Source organism: Myiozetetes cayanensis, unplaced genomic scaffold (assembly GCF_022539395.1).
Source record: "Myiozetetes cayanensis isolate MyiCay16 unplaced genomic scaffold, myiCay2020 scf7, whole genome shotgun sequence".
In the NCBI taxonomy this organism is placed as follows: domain Eukaryota; kingdom Metazoa; phylum Chordata; class Aves; order Passeriformes; family Tyrannidae; genus Myiozetetes; species Myiozetetes cayanensis.
In genome coordinates this window covers 29,392,039-29,417,153 of record NW_026087964.1, presented here as the reverse complement: position 1 = coordinate 29,417,153, position 25,115 = coordinate 29,392,039, and the positions used below count along the sequence as shown (strand labels likewise).

Here is a 25,115-nt window from a genome sequence, read left to right as displayed (position 1 = left end):
TGATGGACCTCTCTGACTAAGTCCACCTTCGGGCAACAGTTCTTCCATTCTCTGCTGTCCCTCAGGGTCACAAATTCAGCTGCACCAGGATGGATCCCTCACTGGGTCAGAAATCCTACCCGGGCCGCCTTGCTCCAGCGTAGGTCTCTCTCTCCATGGGCCACAGGTCTCCATCAGGACTCTGTTTCATTTTATGCCTCCCACAGAGTCACATCTTCTTCATGCACTCATCTGCTTCGGCGTGGGCTCCTTCATGAGCTGCAGAGGAGGGTCTCCGCTCCCCAACAGTCTTCAGCAGATGGCAGGGTTTTTTTTTTTTTTTTTTTAGTTTTCAATCTTTTCCCAGCTGAAGGGAGAGAAAGAGAGAGAGGGGAGGGAAAAGGAGCCCCCACTTCAGGCTGCTCTTCTCTCTCCTCCGGCTGCCAGCTTTGACCTTGGAGTCTTCGCTATCTCTGCCTGGAATTCCTTTTGCAGCACATCTTGTCCAGGTTCTTCTCTAAAGTGGGTTTTTTTCCCTACTGTGTTACAGGAGAGAAGGGGCCTGGCCCCCTCTCGCCCAGGCCAGACTTGGTCTGGGGTGATGGGGGGCGCACACCCGGGCACAACAGGGCCGGCTGCTACACTGGCTCTTCCATTTTTCTTCTGCGCCACAACCTTCTCTTCTGTTTTCTTAAATATGTAATTGGCAGAGGCGTTACTAAAACTTTTGATTGGCTTTGCTCCAGAAATCCACCTGGAAAAAACTATTTTTAGCCCCGGGGGCTCGTCAGCAAATCCACAACAAATTCATAGTGCTCCATGGCCATGTTAAGTGAAAAGATTTTCCCCATAAAGGATGGAGAGAAGCTAAAGTTAGGCATTTTATCAGTTTTTATTCTTTGTTTTTCCTTCTTCAGATTCTTCAATTTGAAGAAATTTTGGCTAACCCTTCATACCGAGAGCACTTCCGAATCTACATGGAAAGGATGGACAAGATGGCTTTGATTGGTCTATGGGAGTCTGTGGAGAATTTGAAGAGTGCTAACAAGGTAGAAGAAATTGCAAGCATATATGGCTTTGTACATTGACAGCAATCTCTGCTTGTTGTAATCTTGATGTTAGGAAATTTCTTTATCTTCTTAAAATATCAATAACATAGGATGGGTGCTAAGCAATTTTTTTTTTTAACTACTTCATGTCAATATTTGAAGATAATACTGCAATTAAAATTTATGGGCTGTTATGATGATGATTTACTGTTGTTTGGTGTAGCAACATCCTGTAAAAAGGATACTTTATATGTAAAAGTAGTAGAATTATTTCCCCCTCCACCAGAGAATAAACTTGTAGTAATATATTGACTTTAGTTGTATCAGCTCACGTGAAACCTGGAAGTGCATTTCCATTGGATAGTCTGTACATAAGCTTCTCATCTTGCTAATTACAGGTAGCCCATTCAATCCAAAACAGTGTAAACATGTGCATATATGTTTTTAAAATCTTTCTGGAAGAAAGGTTTTGATTTAAAAGACCTCTCCATATTCTGTTGCTGTATAAGCAGGCAAGTTTCTCCAGGAATGCCACACTACTCTTAGAGGGAAGAAACAATGCTATATTGTAATTTGTGCTAAAATAAAGTAGGAATAAGAACCATGAAACAAGGATAGGAAATACAATTTAAAGTTGTAAGAAGTATCCTAAACCAATGCTGTATAGCAAGAGTAGAGGACAAATTTGCTGTTTGTGAGCAGTGAGGTGGATTTTTTGGGGAGACTTTTAAACCTCCAGGATTCACGCTAGCATGAAATACAAATTTCATTATTGTTATCAGTTACCTTTTTATTCACTGTAATTTTACTGCTGTCTTATGTATAAAGGTTCTAGTCAATTGGAAAATAACATCCTGTAAACAAAGTGGCAAACTGTTGAGTGTGAGGAGTGACCCATTGATACAATCTGAAGAAATGACCAACAACCAACTCAAGCTAGAGAGTGTTCATAAAAGTGGTTTGTCAGGCACTGTGAAGAGAGTTCTGTGAATCAGTTTTGATTCACAAACTGCTTGTGATTGGAAAAGGGGCTATAAATCATTGCAATTTAAAGATAAAGTGGTGACCACAGTGTTGCTCTAGCACTTTTCTTCCTTTTAATACCAGCTTTTGGAGCATACTTTTAAAAGCAGTGGGTGGGGAAGCTATGACAGTTTTAGAGCACAGCTGTTTCTTGTCCTGACAAATATAAATACTCAGCTTGTAAAATTGACTGCTTAGCATAGGTGCACAGGCAGACAGCATGCTCGTTCTCAGTAAGAGGTTCACAGATGCGTTCTCATACATCTGGATAGGAAATTAGCTTGATTATCCTTCAAATTGTGCACCTGGGTTCTGAGTCATCCTGATATTTTTAACATTTTTTCATTATTCTTTTCTCTGTCCCTCTCCCTCCTTGCTTCCTAGCCTGAAATACCTCAGCTGGTGAGTGAAATTTATCAGAATTTTTTTGTGGAAAGCAGAGAAATACCTGTGGAAAAATCCCTTTATAAAGAAATACAGCAAAGTCTTGTGGGAAATAAAGGCATTGAAGTATTCTACAGAATTCAGGCAGATGTTTACGAAACTCTAAAGGACAGATACTACCCTTCATTCATTGTCAGTGATTTATATGAGAGATCAGTCAAGAAGGAAGATGAAAGAAGTTCTGCTCAGCTAACTCCTGAGGACAAAGATGAAGTGGTGAGTCACACAAACAATTCCTTTCACTGTTATTTAAGCTGATCTGAGGGACAATCTTGAGAAAAGCATATAGTAGCCTCTTCTGTCCTTGAGTGTTGGACTACTCTTCTTATGTTCTAAGTGTCATCACTCCTATAGTTTCATCTGTTAACACCTGTATATTGACAAGTTCTTTGAAGCAAAATGGTACAAAATGACTGACTACTTGAACTTGAAATTAGTTAAGGTAGATCAGATTTCTAAGCCTCCAGTATTTCATGTCTTTCATTATGCTCCTTAGTAACAGAGAATGCAAAACATACCTCACAGAAGCTCTGCTGGTCTGCGTTTCAGTGATGAAAACTTCACTGAAACATCAGCAGGTTTCTCTCCAGATGTTGTCTGTGCTGGTCTCTCATGCATTTCCTAGATACTAAGTAGGTATTAAAGTTGCAATTAACTAAGAGAAGAAAAAAATAATGAAAAATATAGTCTGAGTGTAGTTTTTATTAATTCATTGAATAAATTGATAGGCCATTTTAGAAGATAAATCTAGCACAAGAACTCTTAAGTGCTAAACCAGAGCATTCAAAATGTCACAAGCAATAATCCAATGGCAACTCTTCTTGGGGTGGGTTTTTTCTGTGGGTTGTCTAAATCAGTCATGTCACGGGAACTTGTGTTGCCATTATCTAAGAACGTTTTGACAAGAGCAAGTTTCAGACTACTGAGTGCATCTTTTAGCCAGGCTGCTGCTTCAGATCAGCATGGATATCTTCATTTTACATATGAACTTGCTCAGAACACAATGAAATGTAACAGTTCATCTAAAACTGGATCTAAATAAACGAATAAGCAGAATCCATAAGTGCTGATCTACATTCTACGCTTTAGAAACAATTTTTCCAGAACACAAAACTTACATATTTACTGCTTAAATATGGCTTTCATTTCTGTAGGTGAGTTATTATAGTTTCTGTATTCTGCATATCAGCAAATCTGCAGAGATGAGCTGTTATAAGTAAATTACTTCCAATATGTGCTTTTAGAGCTTGCTGAGTCTCTTCCATTGTTTGTTTTTCCCTGTATTCTTTCCCTTCAAGACATGTTTTCTAGTTTTCTCACTGCTAACTCAGCTGTGTGCTGAGGCTTGTAGGTACTTCAAAGACTGTGTGTCTTTACGAGTTTTGTCCAGTACTTTCTAAAGCATTAAATGTGCTTTTTAATCTCTTCATATGCTTTATTCAGACTCTGACACAGATAACCATTTCTCTAAGAAAACTGACAACACTTTAGGGCTAGCTGTTCTCTATCAGATAACATCTACTGTAGCTGCCAAAAAATTAGATTTTTGACATCAGCATCATCTGTCCTTCCTCTGAGTCCTTGGATGTGTATGTACCAGATTTGAAGTCTGGGTCTGCCCTGAAATCCTAAAGACTAATATATTGCCAAGTCTCCTTATAGGTTTAAAGCTGGGGTATTTTTTAAAAATTTTTAACAACAAATTAAGTATGAAGTTGTATATACTGTTAGAGTATCTCTTGAATAGAGCAGTTCTAATAGCACTGTGCTGTGCTTCAGGGTCTTTGAGGTGAAAACAAACCATAAGAAGTTCTTTCTGAAGCTCCCATTGATCTTTCAAATGTTGGTAAAAATGTGGTACTGTATAATATATTTGTAGGATTTTTTTCCCTCCCCATGTATAGGAAACAACAGCTCAGACATCAGATGTTTCTGGAGGGATACATATTGTTAGCAAGTAGTGATTGGTTTTGGTTTAGTTTGGATTTTGGGTCTACATCCTTACTTCCTGGGGCACTAGGGGAGTTACCTTTCTAAATTTTCTATATATTTCACTGCTAAAGCTGGATAGGCAAAAAGTCATCTAGTGCATTCATGAAGGTGAGGACAAAAGGATGAGCCTTGATTAAATGTGAGGAAATCAAGTCACAAGACAGGAATCAGAACAAGGCCAGACTCTTTCTTCTTCTTTCTAGTCTGTTAGCACTTTCTGTTTCCTGGACAAACGTCCTTTAGAAGGTCACAAGTAGAAATACAGAAGCAAGCAGTGCTTACATATGGCATTTTGAGGAAAGAAGGTCTGGTGACTGCATTGGTGCTGCATTGCTAAAATAAGACTGAAGTCTGTGTTCTGCATCACTCATAGAAGTGAAAGCCGTTATCAGTTTAGCAATCATGAAAACAGCACAATCCATTATGATCTCAGCTCTGAGTGCATTGGTTGCTTATCTGATGAATTTGATAACTTGAATACAGGTAACTTGTTCTTGTAATTCTAGCATTTCTGTGATAAACCTAGTGATTCAGTAGTGGTTTTTGCTTTAAGTGCCTTAGAAGTTAATGACAGAAATCGTGTAGGCTACCTCTGGGAGCAGAGCCTCACTGATTTGTAATTAATTGCAATTCTTTGATTACTGGTACTAAACTTCATATGAAAAGTCTTTCATTTCTTCTGTGTTGAAAATAGCATTTTTGACTCCTTTTTTACCTCCATGCTTCCCAACAAGTATAAGGTGGTTTTTTTTTTTATTTTATGATTCTGTTCAATAGCATTTTGAATAACAGCCAATATTGTTAATTATTATTATTTGTATTACTGTAGTTCCAGGAGATGACAACAGGTTTCCATGAGCTGTTCATGTGCTTGGAGGCAGTCTCTGACCTGAGCAGTTTGCAGTCCATGCAGAAAAGACAGAAGAAAAGACAGGGCATAGAGCTAATGTTTATTACTCAGCCACATAATGGGCAAATGCAGAGCTGGGAAAGGGCATGGATTTCTTAGCCTAGAATTCCTGACTTCTGCATTGTGTTACCCTTTCCTGTGAGGATCAAACTAAAGCGATTATTATTGTTGCTACTGTACCTTTTCTCAGACTTTTTTACTAAGATGCAGTGGAAATAACAGTAGAAATGTCTCCTATAAAACTCACTAATTTAGTAGAGATGAGACTTCCTTCTGTTAGCTTTTTGTTAATTATATAAAGATACAGCTTACTTAGTGGGAATATCATTAAAGAACATGGAGCTCCTGTTCATGAGATTAAACTCAGCTTCCCACAGATAAATTTAGATATATCCAGTCACAAACAGACCTCAATGATCTTTGAATGTGGCTGAGAATAAAAGCTGAGTGCTGTGTTTGCTGATCTCAAGGTCTTCATTGCCTATTTGGGGATGTACAGTAAGAAAGGGGAGGCTGAGGTAAATGCCAAAAGATGTTAAAGAGGATGTCACATAAAGATGTGAAGTTTTCTATTTTTGGCATGCCTGTAGTACACAAGACAGAGAAAGCTATTGGTTTGTCTGAATGAATATATGATAATGATTTATGAGTTTAGGGTAAGGCATATGTGCTTTTAACACATTTTTATTAGCACTTCTAAAAATAGCAGTAAAATCTGTTAATGAAGTGAAAGGACTTGGTTTAAATTGTTCTGCAGGATGACAAATCTGTTTTGTGAATATTTGTGGGAGGACTGTTGTTAGAAATGTGGGGTTTTTTTGGTTTTGTTCTTCACTGCCCCATCTCATTATCCTTCAGCTCAGAGCTAAGTATTTGCTTTTCTATCTGGCTCTGAATATTGATCATGACTATTAAAGTGTTGTTGCTTTTTACACTAAAGCCTTAACTTGAAGGTCATTTTACACAAAGGCTTGCCAAAGAACTGTAGTAGAAATGGTAATGAGACTTCGTTGGGATTTTGGGATTTGGTTTGGTTTTTTATAACAGACTGATGTTTCATGTTGCATCTGGTGGTTGGAATATCTGTTATACATACATTTTTGTCTATATCAAGAAGTGTTCTTACACATAAAATGCTTAACAAGCTTAACAAACAATAACCCATCCCTCTCCCATCCATGGAAGTGTTCAAGGGCAGGCTGGATGGACCTCTGAGCAACCTGGTCCAGTGAAAGGTGTCCATGCCCATGGCAGGGGAATTGGAGCTAGGTGACCTTTAAGGTCTTTTCTAGCCCATACATTCTATCATTTTATGAATAACTGTCTCTTTTTTTTATATTAATGTTGCAATTAACCCCATTCTCATTTCCTAGAGCCAAGGTTGTGAAGAAACTACTGAAGAATGCAGCACAAGAATTAATGAACAGGCCAGTTATGCTGTAAATAAACTTCGCCAGCTAAATGACAAACTTGAGTATAAGAAACAGGCTCTAAATTCCATATGTAATTCACCAAAACCCGACAAAAAGGTAAGTACCTTTACTGTCTTCAGTTTTGATATGTTTGGATTTTTTTAAAATGTTATGTATGTGTGTAATATCCACTTGTCACACTTTGCACAGATCAGATTGCTATTTCCATCAGCTTGTTAAACAGGAGGCGAAATCAGAGCTTAGTTTATTTTCAATTTTTTTAAAGCTGTTGTAACTAAAATTGCAAATGTGATTTATATTGCTTTGTTTGCCATGGAATAACGACCACTCCCTCAGTGGTCTTGCTGCTTTGTCGGTGGGAAATGGTGCTGCTTCCTTCCCTCCCTGCCCTGCGAGTTCGTGCAATTCCTTTTGAGCGGTGCCGCGGAGGGATGTGCTGGTCAACTCCCGCGCCCTCTGCTGGCTGTGAAGAGCACAACACAACTCCGTAATCCAGCTGGGACGGATTTGGTCAAATAAAGGGATAAAAAAAGCCCCAAACCTATCAAAGTGACTGTTTTCCTTTGTTAGGAACTAGGAGAAAGCACACGGTCATCAGATGAAAAATTCTGGTGGATATGAAACTTCAGCACTCTGAACCTGGGCTAAAACCAAACAAAAAATCTCCTTTTCCCTTGCAAAGTGAAACATTAAGCATTCTGAGACAATATTGCAGGAGAAGCAAGTGATTTGCATATGGCTTAGGCCAGCTCATTTGTGTTGCTACCAGGGGTGATGTTACAGGACTGTTGTTCAGACGCAGGTGGGCCAAGCTTGTTAGGAGTACTGAGACTGCTTGGTAGCAAATGGTGGACAGTGGGTGAGACCAACAAGTAGCTAAGGCATCTCCCTCAAATGACCTCCTGCTACAGGTGACAAAAATGTACCTGGGCATTAGTCATTGCTCAGAAGCTGGATTTTTTTGTTTGTTCCTTCACTCAGGATGAATGGTAAGATGGTGCTCTGAATAGAAGCCGACTTGCTCTCTGCCACCCCAGCTCTGGGGGATAGCTACCTCTAAGAAAAAGATGTGAACACTAGCATTTGAGGCTACCCTGACTAGCTTTATTCCTTCTGTCCCTTCCACATCTCCCTTCTGCTAGAGATTGCTGCAGACAGCTGAAAATGTGTTTGCAGCTCTTCTGGGGTGTCCTCCTTCCAGCCCAAGGCCTTCTACGATTCTACATGACTAAACCTTTATATATTGTTCCATTCACATGGATGTATCACTTCTATGTTCCCTTTGCATACTTGAAACATAATAGCTCTATTCTTTTTATACTTAAGCTCTTGGGGAGGCAGGAATTGTAGCCCTACTAAAGTAGTGGGTTTTTCCCTCTATGTTTTTGTTTCTAAAATACTTGTTTTTGGAAATACATACATCTCTGAAACAGAATAGTAAAATGGATCCAGTGTCATTGTAAAGTCTGTGTTTTGGTTTGTAAATGTAGCAGCTGTTTACTTATGATGAAACCTTACTAGTTCTTCTTTATTATTGCGTGTTCCTGGATGCCAGTGGAGTCAATGCAATGTGACTGTAGAACTGTCTCTGTATTGATAATAAATAAATTAAAATAAAAAATTATTCTGAAGGTTAGGTATTTGCTAGAATGTTGTTATATAGCTGTTATGTAGCTAACATTTCATATTTAGCATGAGACAAAAATTCTGAGCAAGACAGAATTACTGTAGCTCTGTAGAAGGCACCACTTGTGCTACACATGATAGAACTGATAAACTTGACTGTGTGGTGTATCATATTTAAAAATAAAGTAAAAAAGTGTCAGCTGCTTTTGCCACATTTCTGATGTTACCTCTTATGTATACTTCCACTTTTTCGTCTCATACTGTCTCCTGACAGGATGTTTGTTTACTTACTATTTTTGCTGATGTGATGAGATACACTACTTCTCCTTTATTAGATTATGATGCTGAGTTATGTCTTGACAAGGTCATCTTTTTAAATTTGTGCTTTCCACAATAGTAAATCCTTGCCTTTTCAAAACTAAAATGAAATAAGTGGTAACTTTCTGAATGATTGTTAACATAACAAAATTCCTAGAAATGAAGTCTGTTGCCAGGTTTGCATAGTGTATACCTGAATGTGATAAGGAGGATGTCTTCAGTAATGCCTATTTCAGTAATGGCAATTTCAACTTTGTATAAAGCCTTTGGTGTGTAATATACCATCCAATCTCAAGTGCCTTTTATGCTGATAATGTGATATTACCGTGTACTTCTAACTTGATTTTTATTTTAGTATCAGGGTTGACTGTTAAGATTGCTGTGTATTCTAGCAGATTATAAGAGGTATCATTGATTCTCTCACTTCTGATTTTTTTTTTTAAATCCATGTGAATTGTTCTCCCCCTGCTTTTGTACCTTTTCTTTATGAACAGTGTCCCCGAGGACACAACTAGGCATGTTGCATGAACATTTGCTTACCAGTTGTAATCAATAAACTTCCCTCTGCAGATTGTTTCTAAGCTGAAAGATGAAATTACTCTGATGGAGAGAGAGCACAGTGACCTTCAGATGCACATTGCAAGAACAGACTGGTGGTGTGAGAATCTTGGCATGTGGAAAGCTTTTATTGTCTCAGGAGAGGTATGGGATTTTTTTATGGCTTTTTGTCTTCTCGGTCAGTTCAAACTTGCATGAAAAGTGGAAGAAAAATTTGTAGATACTTTCCTTGTACCTTTGTGTACACTGTATATACTTAATACTGACTTGTGGGGGGAGGAACCCTTTTCTGAGTTCCTCTTGTTTCCCAGTGGCTACTGTGATGCACATACAAAATTCCTGTTCCTCAGACACTGTTGTAACGGAGTTATAAAATTTACCTGCATGAACATAAACTGGTTTTGACAGTTTTCTCTCTTAGAGGCATTGTTTTTCATGAGACCTGTCTCTTGTTATATTACCAAGCTATTGCACTTGGGTGCAGTTGTGTCTCTGCTGTGTCTCAAAGATGCAGTACTTACACTCATTATTTTGTAGTATTATATTTAATAGCAGTACAGTTTCAGGGGACTAAAACACCCAGAAAGAAAGTGCTTTGTATCTGTAAGATGAAGTTACATTTTTCTTTTTTTTTTTTTTTTTTGTCTTGTTCTGCTCTTCCATTTGGGCTTAGGCAGACAATTGTAGAATGAATGTAAAAAAATTTGTAATGAAAGCAAGAAGCATTACCATCTCCCAGCTCTCTAACACTTGCCATGAAAGGAGCTCAGTGAATGCTTGTTATGTAGTACATAACATGTACATAAGCAATCTTCTTGACAATATCCCAACAGAGAATTAAAGATTAATTGGGTCTCTACTGGCTTGCCTTCTTATGCCATAAAGAAAATGTTCCTGGAATGAATATAAGCAGTTATCTTGAGGTAACTTTTCATTGAAGGAAAAGTATGTACTGTTGAGTTTATTTGGTTGTCTTAAGCTCTTGCAAGCTAGTGATAGGTCTGTCAACAATTAAATTCAGTGTCTGTGAAAGAAGAAATAAATCCAACCGGTTAAAAACTTAAGGTGACATTTTAAAAACCCAATTCTCCATGTGCAAACATCTGGGTTTGGGTTTGTTTTAATGCCGTTTGCAGGTGACGCATTTGAGAATTGGAAAGCTCTTAAGTTGTCTTTTAAGAGTTATCTGTAGCTTTTGAAGCCTGGTTTTAAAATCTGGCAATGCTGTGTGCAGCAAAACTGCAGAAGGGCAACCTTGTGGTAGGGGACACCATACACAACTGCCCAGTGTCTCCCATAGTACCAGAGGAGAAAGTAGTTTGGCTAAATAAGATGGATGTTGGAAGAGGCTTCTAATTACTTGCTGCCTTAACTATAACTTATAAGTAGTACTGGAATAGGTAATGAACTGTAGGCTTGCATTAGTTGTCTCGTTTGTGGCTCTGTGCTTCAAAGGATAGGCTGGAGAAAACATGGATGTTGTAATTATCCATGTTAATTAATTGCTTGGGAATATTCTGGCTGCAGCTGATTTCAGGGGGCATGAGTAGCTGACACTGTCTTCCTATCTGCAAAATATGCTGTTGCTAATCCCAGCATGTAGCTCTGTGATTTTAGAGAGAGAAAAACTTGGTAGCCCTATTGTTTTGCAGTAAAGCTTAGTAAAAGTAAATTTTGATATAGAAATTAAGCTGAAAGTATAATAGCCTGTCATTGACCTCTTAAACTGATTTACTAGATCAGTTAATAGATCCGTTTACCAGATCAGCGCATAAAAAACTAAGAGTTACTTAAGACTTGGAAAAAACTCCATGTCTCCCTTATCCAAAGAATGACTGTTTCAGAGCATAACATCTTTTAAAAAATCTATTACTTTCATAGGGAAGGGAGTTTGTAGGTCTGAATAAGGGGAAAAAAATTGCATGTTTCTTACTGTTACCACACCCGGGTAAGAGGTGACTAGAAAGCCACCCAGTGGAAAAAGACCTCGGGGCCTCGAATGAGGAACTTCTCCCATGAGAAGTGATTCTGAAAGCACCTTCATTTGCTTAACTTGGCAGAAGGGAGAGAATCAGAGGAATAAGGCTCTCTAGTTTGAATTCTTTCATGATAGCAGTTGTATGAAATGGTGCCTATTAACAGCAGAGGACTAGTTCTCCTGGTTTAGCCAACCTCCTAACATCCCATTTTTCTGTTTTCCAATTGACTCATTAATTTGGATGCACAAGTACATAAGTTGATCAAGAATTTTGCATTCTTAAGAATATTCTGAAGACTTTCAGTATTTTTATATGAGAGTATTTGAGGGCACTTGAAGACAAGTTGTAATGTGTCTCCATCTAGTAATCAGAATTTAAGTAATTTTGCACATGGATCCTAACTTGAAGCAGGAGTACTAAGTCCTCTCATTCTGAGAATATGCTTCCAGAGTGATGACTCTCTCCTGACAATTAGAGTTCAGATGACCCTACACCCATGCAAATCCCTGCCCTGGGAACAAATGGAGAATGATAGGCATGATTCAAATCACCAGTTTCAGCACTGATCTCCCAGTATTCAAAAGCTGCAACCAGGAGGTGTTGGTGAGTCACCTACAAGCACAGATCCAATCTAGCTCAAGGGTACACAGGGTAGGGACTGTCCCAGACAATTCCAGTTCTTCGGAACCATGTTTCTCTGACCTGAGTTTCGGAGGCAGTTCAAGCATCTGCCTGCAGGACTCTGGCAGGAGACAGGCAGTTCCTCAAATAGCTGCACTGAGAAACAGTCATATCTTCAGGCATTCAAACTGGTGCTTTGTATTCTGTCTGGGTTCTGCTGCAGCTTTTTTACAGAGATATGTGAAATCTGGGCCTCATATTTGGCATCCCAGTTGTCCATGTGCAGCTTTAGGAATCACATTCTCCATGTACAGCTCATAATAGCCTAAATATATGAAAGTACATTTTAGCTGCATGTCTTTAACAATGGTAATGTAGTCTCTTGTCAAATTGTCCATCAATATCATTAAGTGTTGTCAGACCTTTACAGGCTTCTCAGAAAATGTGTAATATAAATTTTAAAGTTTATTCTTATCCTAATTTGATTAGTTAAATATTCTTTAAAAAGAGCTTGAAAATGATAACTTCCTCAAAAAGATTGTGAAAGTGGTATTTTATAATTACCTTTCTGTTATTTGCATGTACATAAAGACAAGCATTCCTAGGGTTTAGTATTTTATGCATTTCTCTTATTTGCCTTTCATAATCAATTGAGCTGTTATGAATAGGACAAAAGGATGAAATTATGCCAATTCTTACATTAAGTGAAGAAATAATGTGGTCACACTGCTGCTGTGTTCTCAAGAAAAATTGTTTAACTTCTTTGCTGTAGTTTTCCCATTTGCACAACATGGTTAAATGGTTCTCATGCCTCTGACTGAGGATTGTAGAGTTGGAACCATTAGTATTTTTGTAAAGTTGTGAGTCCCTCAGAAATAAACACTGCGTGGATACCACATGCTCTGTGCATGCAGAATGGCTCGAGTGAGTAGAGAAATCACTGAGACAGCACCAGCAGTCACAGGGCCCAGCTGCAGAGCTGCTGTGTCTGATGTGTGGGTGAGCCTCAACAGGGGCACTGGGAAGGAAGGGTGGGAATAAAGGGAGAACACTCAGGTAAATGCAGGTATGAGAGATGGAGTACTGATAAGCAATCAGAAAGCTGTATGGTAGGGACCTTAAAAACTGAATTAATGCACTCAGCTGTTTGAAAAAGACACGTCAGGGAGATTTGATTGCTGGTGGACAGTATTGCAAAGCTTTGTGTGAGGTGCAATAGTGGTTAGCTAGAGGACTGGTTCAGGACTGGCACAGCATTTTGGGTGAAGTTTAGTTCATTAAGGGTATTGTTCAGTTTGTAGCTTTCAAACTGAGTTTGCAAGCCATTTATCTGGCAGCTCAAATGTTCCACTGTTTACTTTCAGTGTAGTACAACTTATCTGCTGATTTCTTTCCCACAAGGTTTTAGAAGAGAATGGAGAACAAGTGCCCTGTTACTCTGTCATGGTGAGTTTACAAGAAGTTGGTGGAGCTGAAACTAAGAACTGGACTGTTCCCAGGAAGCTCAATGAGTTTCAGAACCTACACCGCAAACTCAGTGAGGTATGACCATCTCAGCTAGGGAAGGAAGAAGATACAAATTTCTGTAATTTGTCAGAATGATTAAAATTTAACACTGCCAGTTTTAATGCAGCCTTTTGGCTTTTAGCCTTTGAGAGCTAGTTTTCTGTCTGAATATTTCTGGTCTCTTACAGAGAGAGATGCTTATAAAACTTGTTTATATTTTTTTTTCCCTCTTAATGTTTTACTGGACCAACCCAATGTCAGAATGCTATATGCTCTGCACTATCATGGAAGAGCCGACTGTAAGAACTAGATTTTGTCTCTGACTTCCAGGGAAGTATTAGAAATGACAGCTTTTGGGGACAGAGGATGTTCTTTTTATAGCACTTTAACCTTTCTGTGCAATAAGAGATAGCTGATGGTGGTGTGAAGGGAAGCCCCTGGTGGGTAAGGGAGGTGTTTTTCAGGGTGCTGAGAGGGCTGTGGAAGGGAGATGAGAGTACAAAAGACTCTCTTCATTTCCATTCTGAACCAGTTGTCTTTTTCTCCACATACATGTTAAGTGAGCTCTCCTTTCTCCTACACAGTGTTTTCCATCATTAAAAAAAGTTCAGTTGCCTTCTCTCAGCAAGCTGCCCTTCAAATCCATAGACCAGAAATTCATGGAGAAATCCAAGAACCAGCTTAATAACTTTCTGCAGGTAAGAAAAAAAAAAAACCACAAAAGCAACAGATATCTAAACAGCAGAATTGAGAGCATGTTGTCTCTCTATTGCCTGAAGAGAGAGCCTAGAAGAATAGGTCAGATGTAAGGTTTGACACTATAAATGTCAAAGTTGTCTAAAATACCTGAAGTTTAGATGAGTTTGATTGATAAGTGGTAAGTTAATTTAAGCTTCAATTAATTAAGAAATCGTAAGTAATGAATCCTGTAATTGCTGCTAAAGCTACAATACCTCATAACAAATTCCTTACAAATGAGAGCTTTTATTAAAAAAAGAAAGTTGTAAAATTAAAAACTTCAATCTTACTAATTCCAATACTTTGGAACTAGTTTGTTAATGTATCTGCATGAGACATGGATTTTTTTTCCTCACACTACCTATGAGCCATGACTTACTCGGTTTTAGTGGATGGCTTGACACATCTTATTCCTTAACAAGAAATCTTTAATTGACATGTTGTTTCAGTAATTATTTTTCTTTCATAGAAATTACTCTCTGATGAAAGACTCTGCCAGAGTGAAGCACTTTATGCCTTCTTGAGCCCTTCCCCAGAGCACCTCAAAGTTATTGATGTGCAAGGAAAGAAGTCATCTTTTTCACTCTCCTCATTTCTTGAACGACTTCCTGGTGATTTGTTTTCTCATCAGGAGGTAAGTAGTAGAAAAGTAATCTTCCCAAATTTAATTACGTATACAAAGTAAGCAGGGAAAGTCATTAGTATTTGAATGGTAGGTACTATTGGAAGGCATTTCCAAAGATGATTTGTAATTTACTGGTGATTTTGTAATTTACAAAGAGTCAAAAATAAGAGCTATCTATGAATTTAAAAGGTGTTTATTAACAACAAAAAGTTTCCTGCCCTTTGATAAATGCATATAGGCAAATGCATAAGCTATCACAAATAAACAAACTGTAGTCCATGTGGGATTGTTTATTTTTTTAATAGCAGAATTTGCCTCTTTTTTGAGGTCTTGATGTGTATACTTCAGAGGAGCTTTGGCAGGTAAAAATAATTCTCTCTTGGGAAGATTCTCTTGGCAGGAACTGTTTGTCCTTAATTTCAGGAGAACTTCTGAAGCAAAGCTAGTTTTGACCAAAAACGTTGTCAAATAGTGCAGGCTTACTGAGGGAATTTGCAAATGCAGGCAGGAATCTATCTGGGCAAACCGATTGGAGAATCTGATATAAAGCTGTAAAAAACTATGTCTATCAAAATGCAATGAATAATAGATTAGTGACTGAAATAGCTTATTGACTGGAATCAACCATAGTTCCATGGCACTCTGTTCTGTGTTGCTTCTGTTGCAGATATGCAACCTTCAGGTTGTTTCTCTTCCCCTTTTTAGTTATATGTTATACAAAATTTGTATGAAATAATTCATTGCTTATGTGCTGTATTTGTCTGCAGTGGATGGGTCTTCTGCAGGATAGTTGGAATTTGGGGAACATGTACAGTTCTAGCCTCTTAATAGGCAGAGAGGTCATCTTGCACTTCTCAGAAATAAGAAAATTCTTTATATATTTTTCAAAATTATATTCTGTTCGCATCTAAGATGCTGAATGTGTGTGCCTCATTCCAGAGTAATAAATATAAAGAAAGTTGGAGAAACAAGATTTGCATTTCAATAGAAGTACTGCAGTTCTAAAACCAAAAGTGCATTCACTAAAATAACTGTTAAGAAATAGCATAAAAGCATAGAAGTGTGCAGCTATTTGTATTTTGCTATTTAATTGAAAAACATCCTCAAGACAAAAGCCAGGCTGTGTGTATATTGTATTATGTGAATGCGTGGGAGGAAATAGTTAAGAAATATGGGAGAGGAAAGAGAGAACAAATAAACAAAGCAGGGAATTAGTAAGTAAGATCCCCATGAAAATGTTTTTGTAAATGCTGGAGTCCATCAGTGCTGGTCAAACTTTTTCAAACATCATCTCCTAAGGACACAGGAGAAGGGAATTCCCAAATGTCAAAAGTCAAGCAAGTCGAGACAGAAGGCTGGTTCGGCTGAGCAGGGATCTTCTATTGGAAATAAGGCAAAAAAGGAAGGTGTGTGCCTGGTGAAAGCAAGCTCAAGTGACATGGGAAGAATCCAGAGATGCTGTTTGCCGCTGTAGGGAGCAAATTCATGCGTCCAGCGCTCAGCTGGAGTTGAAGCTGCCAGAAATGTGGGGGACAATAAAAAGGGTTTTTTCAAATACATTAATGGCAATAGGCAGTATAGAAATATCATCAGCTTGTTACAGGATAGGGATGGTCACCTCACAAACAGGGACAGAGACAAGGCAGGGGTGTTTAACACTTTCTTTGCCTCTGTCTTCAACTCACATGATGGACCAAGGGGGTCTCAGTGCCCTGAGCTGGAGGACCATGACTGTGAGAATGACCAGCTCCCTGAAATTGTGGAGGATCTGCTGCTCCAGCTGGTTCCTTACAAATCTATGGGGCCTGATGGGATTCATCCAAGGATCCTCAATAAGCTGGCTGATGTCATTGCAAAACCTCTCTCGATGATTTCTTGGGAATCCAGAGAGGTCCCAGCTAACTGAGACAGCAAATGTCCTGATTTTCAAGAAGAACAAGAAGGAAGACCCTGGAAACTACAGGCCTCTCAGTCTCACTTCAGTGCCTGGTAAAGTTAAGGGGAAGATTATTCTGGGAGGTACTGAAAACCACCTTTCGAAAGACAACACAGTCATTGGTCACAGCCAGAATGGCTTCGTGAGAGCAAAGTCCTGCTTATCCAACCTGATTTCCTTTCATGACAGGGTAACCCATCCAGTTGATCAAGGGAAACCAATTGATGTAATATTTGGGATTTCAGTAAAGCTTTCAATACTGTCTCTCACAGGACTCTTCTGGACAAAATGTCCAGCACACACCTGGATAAACACATCATGAGTTTGGTGAGCAATTGGCTCATGGATGGAGCACAGAGGATAACAGTGAATCAGACTGGTGATCTGTCACTGTGGGGTTCCACAGGGCTCCATCTCTGGGGCCTGTGCTCTTCAATATCTCCATAAATGACTTGGACACAGGACTAGAAGGGATATTAAGCAAGTTTGCAGATGACACAAAACTGGGAGAAGCTGTTGATTCCCTGGAGGGCAGGGAGGCCCTGCAGAGAGACCTTGACAAATTAGAGGACTGGGTGATCACCAACCATGTGAAGTTCAACAAGGGAAGTGCCAGATTCTGCACCTGGGATGGGGCAACCCTGGATGTTCGTACAGACTGGGGAACAAGATGCTGGAAAGCAGTGCTGGGAAAGAGACCTGGGGGTCCTGGTCACTGGCAAGTTGAATCTGAGTCAGCAGTGCCCTGGCAGCCAGGAGGGCCAACCGTGTCCTGGGGGGCATCAGGCAAAGCATCACCAGCCAGTCGAGGGAGGGGATTGTCCTGCTCTGCTCTGCACTGGGGCGGCCTCACCTTGAATATTGTGTGCAGTTTTGGGCACCACAATATAAGACAGATATTCAGCTACTAGAGAGTGTCCAAAGGAGAAGAGTGAAGATGGTAAAGAGCCTTGAGAGGAAGCTGTATGAGGAGCGGCTGAGGTCACTTGGTCTGTTCAGCCTGGAGAAGAGAAGACTGAGGGGAGACCTCATTGCTTGTGAGGGGAAGAGGAGGGGCGGACACTGATCTCTTCTCTGTGGTGGCCAGTGACAGAATCTGAGGGAATGGCCTGAAGCTGTGTCAGGAAAAGTTTAGGTTTTATATTGGAAAGAGGTGCTTCACTCAGAGGGTGGTTGGGCACTGGAACAGGCTCCCCGAGGAAGTGGTCACAGCACCAAGCCTGAGAGTTCAAGAAGTGTTTGGACAATACTCTGAGGCAGCTGGTGTGACTGTTGGGGATGGTCCTGTGCAGGCCTAAGGGTTGGACTCGATGATCCTTGTGGGTCCCTTCAAACTCAGCATATTCTGTGATTCTGTGATAACTTCTTACTGAGGTTAAATTTAATATTATTTCCTATTACTTGTTGGACTAGGAGCCTAATTTCAGCCACATTGTATTATGCCAGGCACTGTGCAAGTGCAAAGACCATCCCACTTCACGTCTGCCTTCCCTCTCTTCTCATTTCTTTCCCTAAGCTTAAATGTAAGAGGAGACAACAGATTGCAGATGGTGGGAATATAAGAAAATATAGACCCTCTGGTATAGTATGTCAAATGTTTGTCCTGGTGTAAAAATAATGATAAAATTAAATGGAGGGAGAGGTATTGTGAGGCGATCTGGGATCAGCTATGCTGTTTTTTGGACACCCATGTGTTGCAATGTCATATCCTGTTGATAGCATTTTGGATACTTTGCCAAAGCAGTTAAACTAGGGTTAAATAACTTGGTACATGGTCACAAATTAAGTTAGTTGTGTTAAACCACACATAAAGCTGTTACAATTGTATTCTTTTTGTAACTGAGATCTCCTGGTTTAGTTTGCACTTTGGACTATGTAGTAGAGAATGCTCTCATTCATCCCTCTCTTTGCCTTCTACATCTTATCTCACATTTTTCAAATATATGTTAGACCAATAGAATTACCCATTGAGTGTTGTTTTTAGGATTAAATACTGCAGCAATTTCATATCTCTTTCTATATTCAATTCCTTGGACAGGACTAGCTTTAGAATGTATTTCTTAGCTCTCAAGACCAAAACCAAATCATGGAGTTAAAAGTTGATATCATCTAGAAGAAGGGCTTTTATGTTTATAAGCTTTTAATGGATAGAAATTGCATCATGATGTAAGAATTTACATTTCTTGTTGCATTTTCTAAAAGACAGGGGATTTACTGAAAAGCAGAAAAATAGACCAATATTGGATGATAGAATGATAAGGATGAAAGGAAGGCAAAGAAAATCTCTGAAAATCAGGCTGAAGAAGAAAACTTGTGCAGCATTCTGAGCACTCCTGATCCAGAGATTGGGGCATTGCACCAGCCTCAGTGGAGGTCAGGTCTGCCTTTCTGCAGCTTTACTCTAAGAATAGGCAGGCAGGGGAGGATCCAGGAAGGCAAAGGGATGTATCAGCTGCCAAGAGTAATGATAGGTGGTATAGTCCTGGTCCTGAAGCAGATCTTCATGACACTGAGGAACAACCTGTTGTCTGCCCTTCTTTCTTGAATAAATGGTACTACCAGAACTGAGGTTGTTCAATCCCTTCATCTCTTGTGAGTCTATTCTGAATAACTCTGCTCCCTTTGGTGCTCTGAGCTTGGGTATCCTCCGGCTCAGGTCACGAAATATCACCATATTGTCTTTCTGCCTGGGACTGGCTGTCATTAATAGTGCTTGTCTCTGTAGTGGCTGCTTCCCTTTCTACTGGGTTTTGTTTCCGGCTTACTGCAAGGACAGCTGGCTAGTGCCTGATCCCACTGAGTGGCTTCAGCTGTGAAAGCACTGTCTGTTAGCCAGGGGGCCAGCTACTTGCTCCTCCCTGTGCAATAACCAGATTTTCCCCTTTTCTTCCTAGCTGCTTGTGTTGCAAACAGCTCCAGCTGGCTAGCTCCCCATCCTGGGTGCCATTCCTGGGAGCTGCATCAGAGGAGGCTTTGCAGTCACCAACGCCTCTGAGTGCCATTTCCTCCTTACAGCTCTCGCCTGCTTCCTAGCAGTATGTGACTCCCACATCACCTGCTTTCTTTTATCCAGCTTGTACTGGGGGGGCAATATAGGTAGTGTAGACACTGAAAATCTGGGCAGCATTGAGTTGCTTACTTAGGCAAGGCTGCAAGCAGATATAGCAGTGATGATGACCCAAACTGTGCTGAGTGTCCTCATCCCTCTTGTCCAATGGGAAGTGCAATCCCTTTTCAAAATCCCTAGTGAGGTTCCTGTTTGCCAGATCCCGCCAGCAGCAGTTTTTGGCCCTAATACCCTTTTGTGAGATGACTGGCTGTGCTCCTTCTCCAGAGCATGGCAGTAGAAAAATCCATTCTGGATAAAGGATGGGGAACTGCAGTGCATACCCATGTTGTGCCTCTCTTCCTAGGAAGAAACAGAAGAGGATAGTGACCTGTCGGACTATGGAGAGGAGGTGGATGGGAAAAAGGACTCTCTTGCTGAACCGTGTTTCATGCTGATTGGAGAGATTTTTGAACTGCGAGGAAGTAAGCTGTGAACCTACTTAATTGCCACTGGAATCTGTTGGCTCAGAAGTCTGGGGCTCTTTGTCATTCGGATTCTTCTGCTGTTTCAATAAGTAGAAATGTTCTTACAATCTCTATAGCCAGTTTGTTTGTTTGGAACCAAGCTGTTCCTCAGTAGTTTATAACTTCAGAGCTTTCATTCAAAAGTGAAATACCAATGTGGTTATAAAAATTTAACTGGTAGGGGAGAGCATTTGCATTTAGAATTAGGTTCTTAATGAAAAAAAAATGTGGGAAAAACCAGAAAAAGACTAGCATGTTTTTTGTAAATAGATTTTTAGAATATATAAATTCTGAGGAAGGAAAGATGGCTTTATTATAGAACATGTCTTGGGCAAATAAATACGTTTTTAGTATCTGTTTTAAGTGAATTATGTATGCACTTTAGTTCTACAATTTGTATAATGGAAAAGATGCTAGAATTGTGGCATTTTTAAATACTAGATATTTTTTTCTCCTTTATGTGACTGAATGATGGTAATAAAGAAAACTATTTTTGTTTCTATTTGAATGTGCAGCCACACATGGTGCTCTATAAAATGATTTACAGGGTAACTATTACAAAATACAGCACCTTCCAAAAATGGCAGATGTATCTTCCAAATATAGGTTTTATTGTGCTGATAATGAACAGCATGAAAGCAAGATTAACCAGTAATTACTAGGAAGCACTCACATTTGTTTCCTTTATTTGTGGAAAGCTGACTGCTTGCTTTATTTGAGTGAAAATGTTTTCAGAATTTTAATGGTGCTGCTGTGTGTACATTGTACTAGCAGAAACAAAAAAGGTGAGGATTTTGAAGACATTTGGTTTTTTGTAGGAGAAAAAGGGTTTTGTGTAGTTGTATGGCTCCGTGAACTTGAAATATTCTTAAACATAAAAGTTTACAGTATAACCTAAAATGCACATTATATATGTTGTGTAATCTGCAAGATTTAAAAATCATATAGCAAACACTACAGGGAAAGCAATTGAGAAAAATGGGACCCCTGTACAATTAATGAAATCTTAGAAAGGGTTATCACAATGTGTTTACTGTAGGGGTGGTTTGTTTGGATTTGGTTTGAGGGGTACAGGGGGAAGGTTTTGGACATGATCATGGGTTCTGCAATGTTATTAACTTCTTGGTAATTATTTTTCATAATTTTTTCATTGTTCTAGTGTTCAAATGGGTCAGAAAAACATTAATTGCACTAGTACAAGTCACTTTTGGAAGAACTATCAACAAGTAAGTAGTTGTTGCTTTAAATGAACCTTCATTGTTGTTCTATGAAAAAAAGGCTGAGAGTAGAATTGTTAAAAAAATGATGGGGACGTTCTGTTGTATATGACAATCTGCATTTGTTTTACACAGCTCAGTGTACAAGTATGTTGATTAGAGAAAACACAGATATGTGAATTATCTTTGTCAAGTGAGGCCTGCATGAGGCTATGAAGTCAATGTGCCTGTCTATACACACCTTCACGTGGAACGCTGTATTTTTGCTTCAGAAATTTTTATTTCAGAAAAAACTTGGAAAAGTATTCTACCAGCAGAATAAGCTATTCTTTGTCCAGTCAGTGACTAAATTTGCCCAGGCCAGTGTGGTTTTTAAAGCCTTTTATGTATGTTATGTAGCAGTAAATTGGACTGGTCTCTGACAGTTTACACTCAGTGAGTTTTAAATTGATTGGTTCATTTGTTCATACAGTGCTGATAACTAAGATGGAAGATATCTGAGAGAGGACAGAGAGGGATAGAGTGTGTGAGCACAGCATGTGTGTAAAGTTGCTATATAGCTTTTTAATGTAGGCTGAATTTTTACATTTATTGATTTTAAGGGTTTTGGCTGCAGTGTGGCACGGTTCAGCAGTACTGCCAGGGGCCTGCTCTCCACCTCAGACTCTTGGTGCTGAAGGCTACAGTGAGGGTTGCAGGCCCAGGAAGAGGCTATATCCATTTGCAATCCCTTCAGTAATGTGCTTTTTGCTATCTGTGAGGGAATCTACTGTGCTTCTATCAAAACTTTGTCTTTATCCTAGCAGGCACATCTGTGCATGCAACTAGTTTGGAGTTTGCTTCGATTAGTTACCTGATTTTTACGTCTTTTCCCCGTGGAGCCTTTGTAGTGCCCATCATTGAAATGTAGTTCCAATGTACAATTTAAAAGTAAAAAGAATAAATCTGTATAAAACATGAAAGACTAGCTCTGATAAAACATGAAGGACTAGCTCTGATGGGCTCCCTTCGACACTTCTTCACAGGCAGATCCGTGACACTGTACACTGGATGTTCAGTGAACCAATGCTTGTTTACTACATTGGTGTGTTTCGAGATGCTTTTTGGCCGAATGGAAAGTTAGCACCACCACCGAGAGCCAAGAGCGATGAACAAAAGCAAGAGACAAAACAGAGAGCACAGCAAAAACTACTTGAAAACATTCCAGGTGAGATCACTTTTGTTCTGCGTAGTCACAGATTAAGTAGCTATAAGGAAACTGGCTAATCAAATTTTTTTCCTGTAGAGTTCTAAATCATGGTTATTTGCATAAATAAGGATGATTTTGGCCTTACTCTTTGCCTCTCCTGCCTGTCTGGTAAAGGGCATGAATAGATATTGGTGGATGCAAAATCCAGTATTGCTGTACTTCCGTGTGTAATATTCATCAAGGAACCTCAGTTGAGACTTTCTCTCTGCTGATTCTCTGTGAGCAAATACCAAGTGGTTCTGCTACCTGGAACTACTTGACAAATAGAAGAGTGGCACCGTCCCAATTACTTCTTCCTCTTTTATTTTGAAGTTGAAGAGAGAGGTCTACCCACAATGTCATGTTGTGTATCACTGTCTGTTTCTGATGTGAGATTTCAGAGCACTGAATGTTAGAGTGACCTGCAGCCTGGACAGAAAAAGATCCTAGACTGAGTTGGTTCCCCAGTATTTTCCTTTCCCACCCTTATCTCCCAAGCTTAGGCAGCTTCCTCTTGAGCCAGCACGTTTCTGGGGCACCATTCTGAGATGCTCCATCCTGTCCCATTCACAGGACCAGAAGTCCAGTTATATATTTTTGACTCCTCAGAGATCGTGCAAACCAAAGGCTCCTAACTGGGAAGAAACAATAGCATTACTTTTAGCACTTGGAAGTGCACTTAAACGTAACTTGAATGCTTTTTATCTCCTCTTCATCTGAAGAGAATGAGCTCTTTTATGACTTCACTGAGACACACTGTGCATTAGGTTGTTTAATTAAATTTTACTGCAAAAAAGCAGCAGGTATGCATGCAAAATATTTATTTCATGTGTAAACAACTCTCCATTTACTCCCTGTGTTATATACTGACCTTCTTATCTGGATGGCCTTCCATAGTTTGTGGTTTTGTTTCATTTTTCTGTGTGTTTGTTTGTTTCTGAGTTTGGAGCCGTATGACAGGACACAGCTGAATGCACCTTAGATTAATGGTGGAGCATTGGATCACTATTTATTCTCTAATTTAATCCAAAATGTAAATAATTGACTAAGAATTCTCTGAACTGCTTACTTGTGGGAAGTACTCTCGGCGAAGATTGAGAAGCAATTAAAGTGCTAAATCTTTCTTAACTGTTATAGGAATTCTGTCTTTGTTGGTGTAGGTAATTTAAGTGAATGGTTTAATAATGTATGAGATGATGTATGAGATTAGACTTGACTGTGAGGTGAACTACCAAAAAAGCATCCTGTGTGTCATGTTAAAACACGTAAAGTGTTGTCACTGAGATTTACACACTATTATCTAATTTGGGTAATTTGAGAATAAGGGTATCTTTTCAAGCTGTGACCTAAATTACCTATATTTTTAAAAGGTTGTTGAGTAGGCACTGTGTAACCAAGGGCCACTGAAGTGCAGTGGCTTTGTTTCCCCTCCTTTATGGGTCCTTATGGTTGAACTAGGTGATCTTGAAGGTCTTTTCCAACCCTGATGGGGTTGGTTGTGTAATTCTGGGTAGTAGTATAGGCTGGAGGTTTGCCTAGCAGGAGTAAACCAAAATAAGCTGAAGTGATGTTTGTTGCAGATACTCTGCAGAATCTTGTTGGACAACAAAATGCCCGTCATGGTGTAGTGAAAGTGTTCAATGCATTGCAAGAAAGGAAGGCTAACAAGCATCTACTTTATGTAAGTAACCAGAAAAGTAGCTTTTTAACTTCATGATCTTGTTAATTGCTGAGCTCTATTCACTCAGTGTTAAAACAGTGATTTAATTTGAACTAGGAGCCCCTGGTGGTCTAGTGGTAAGGGCGCCGCGCTATCACCGCGGAGACCCGGGTTCGATTCCCGGTCAGGGCCACTCCCGGGCAGGTGGGGCTCGTTAGCCCTTAAAGGCAACCCACCTACGTCCTGAGGACCTCGCTGCCACCGTCCAAGCTCGCTTGGCCCCGGCAGATGAACCTTAGGATTAAAGGGTGGGCTCAGTTCCGCGCACACTGTGTCTCACCTAAAAAATCCAATGCGCAGGCTGGAAGGTGTAAAGACCTTCCCCGGATCTTCGCTTGCGAAGACTGGCCATTATAATTTGAACTATTGGCCTGTGTGCAAGTAACTTTTTTTTTTTTTTAATTAAAATAAGTGAGAAAAATGTACTTGGTTTGATCACCTAAGTTTAAAAATAAAAGGCTTTACTTTTGTCTAAAAGAGATCCTCAGCCACATCCATCTTTCTCGACTTAGTAAGGTGCAAACTAATTTCTTCATACAGCTTAGAAAAATAAATATGTTTTGGAGAATCCTAGGAAAGGAGGGATCCAGGACTGGCTTGTAGTTAGGACATGATACGACTCCAAAAGTTCCACTCCTCA

General features: G+C 39.6%; 2 protein-coding genes across 3 annotated transcripts in view; one reads left to right on the top strand and one right to left on the bottom strand.

The window, feature by feature from the left end:
* The window catches only part of SNX25 (sorting nexin 25), a 79,559-nt gene that overhangs the window by 52,068 nt on the left and 2,376 nt on the right, over positions 1 to 25,115 (top strand). Inside the window, exons 8-18 of one of the 2 annotated variants that reach the window (XM_050337924.1) lie at positions 897 to 1,028; positions 2,436 to 2,711; positions 6,771 to 6,926; positions 9,345 to 9,476; positions 13,334 to 13,474; positions 14,023 to 14,136; positions 14,646 to 14,810; positions 20,151 to 20,268; positions 21,470 to 21,536; positions 22,553 to 22,734; positions 24,321 to 24,436. In XM_050337924.1, the coding sequence (XP_050193881.1) occupies positions 897 to 1,028; positions 2,436 to 2,711; positions 6,771 to 6,926; positions 9,345 to 9,476; positions 13,334 to 13,474; positions 14,023 to 14,136; positions 14,646 to 14,810; positions 20,151 to 20,268; positions 21,470 to 21,536; positions 22,553 to 22,734; positions 24,321 to 24,436 (1,599 nt within the window). The remainder of the gene's footprint in view (positions 1 to 896; positions 1,029 to 2,435; positions 2,712 to 6,770; positions 6,927 to 9,344; positions 9,477 to 13,333; positions 13,475 to 14,022; positions 14,137 to 14,645; positions 14,811 to 20,150; positions 20,269 to 21,469; positions 21,537 to 22,552; positions 22,735 to 24,320; positions 24,437 to 25,115) is intronic. The other variant, XM_050337926.1, reaches the window with a different exon arrangement.
* The window catches only part of LRP2BP (LRP2 binding protein), a 31,202-nt gene continuing 18,224 nt past the window's right edge, over positions 12,138 to 25,115 (bottom strand). The window contains exon 7 of the mRNA XM_050337946.1: positions 12,138 to 12,257. Within this exon, the coding sequence (XP_050193903.1) occupies positions 12,248 to 12,257 (10 nt within the window). The 3' untranslated portion in view covers positions 12,138 to 12,247. The remainder of the gene's footprint in view (positions 12,258 to 25,115) is intronic.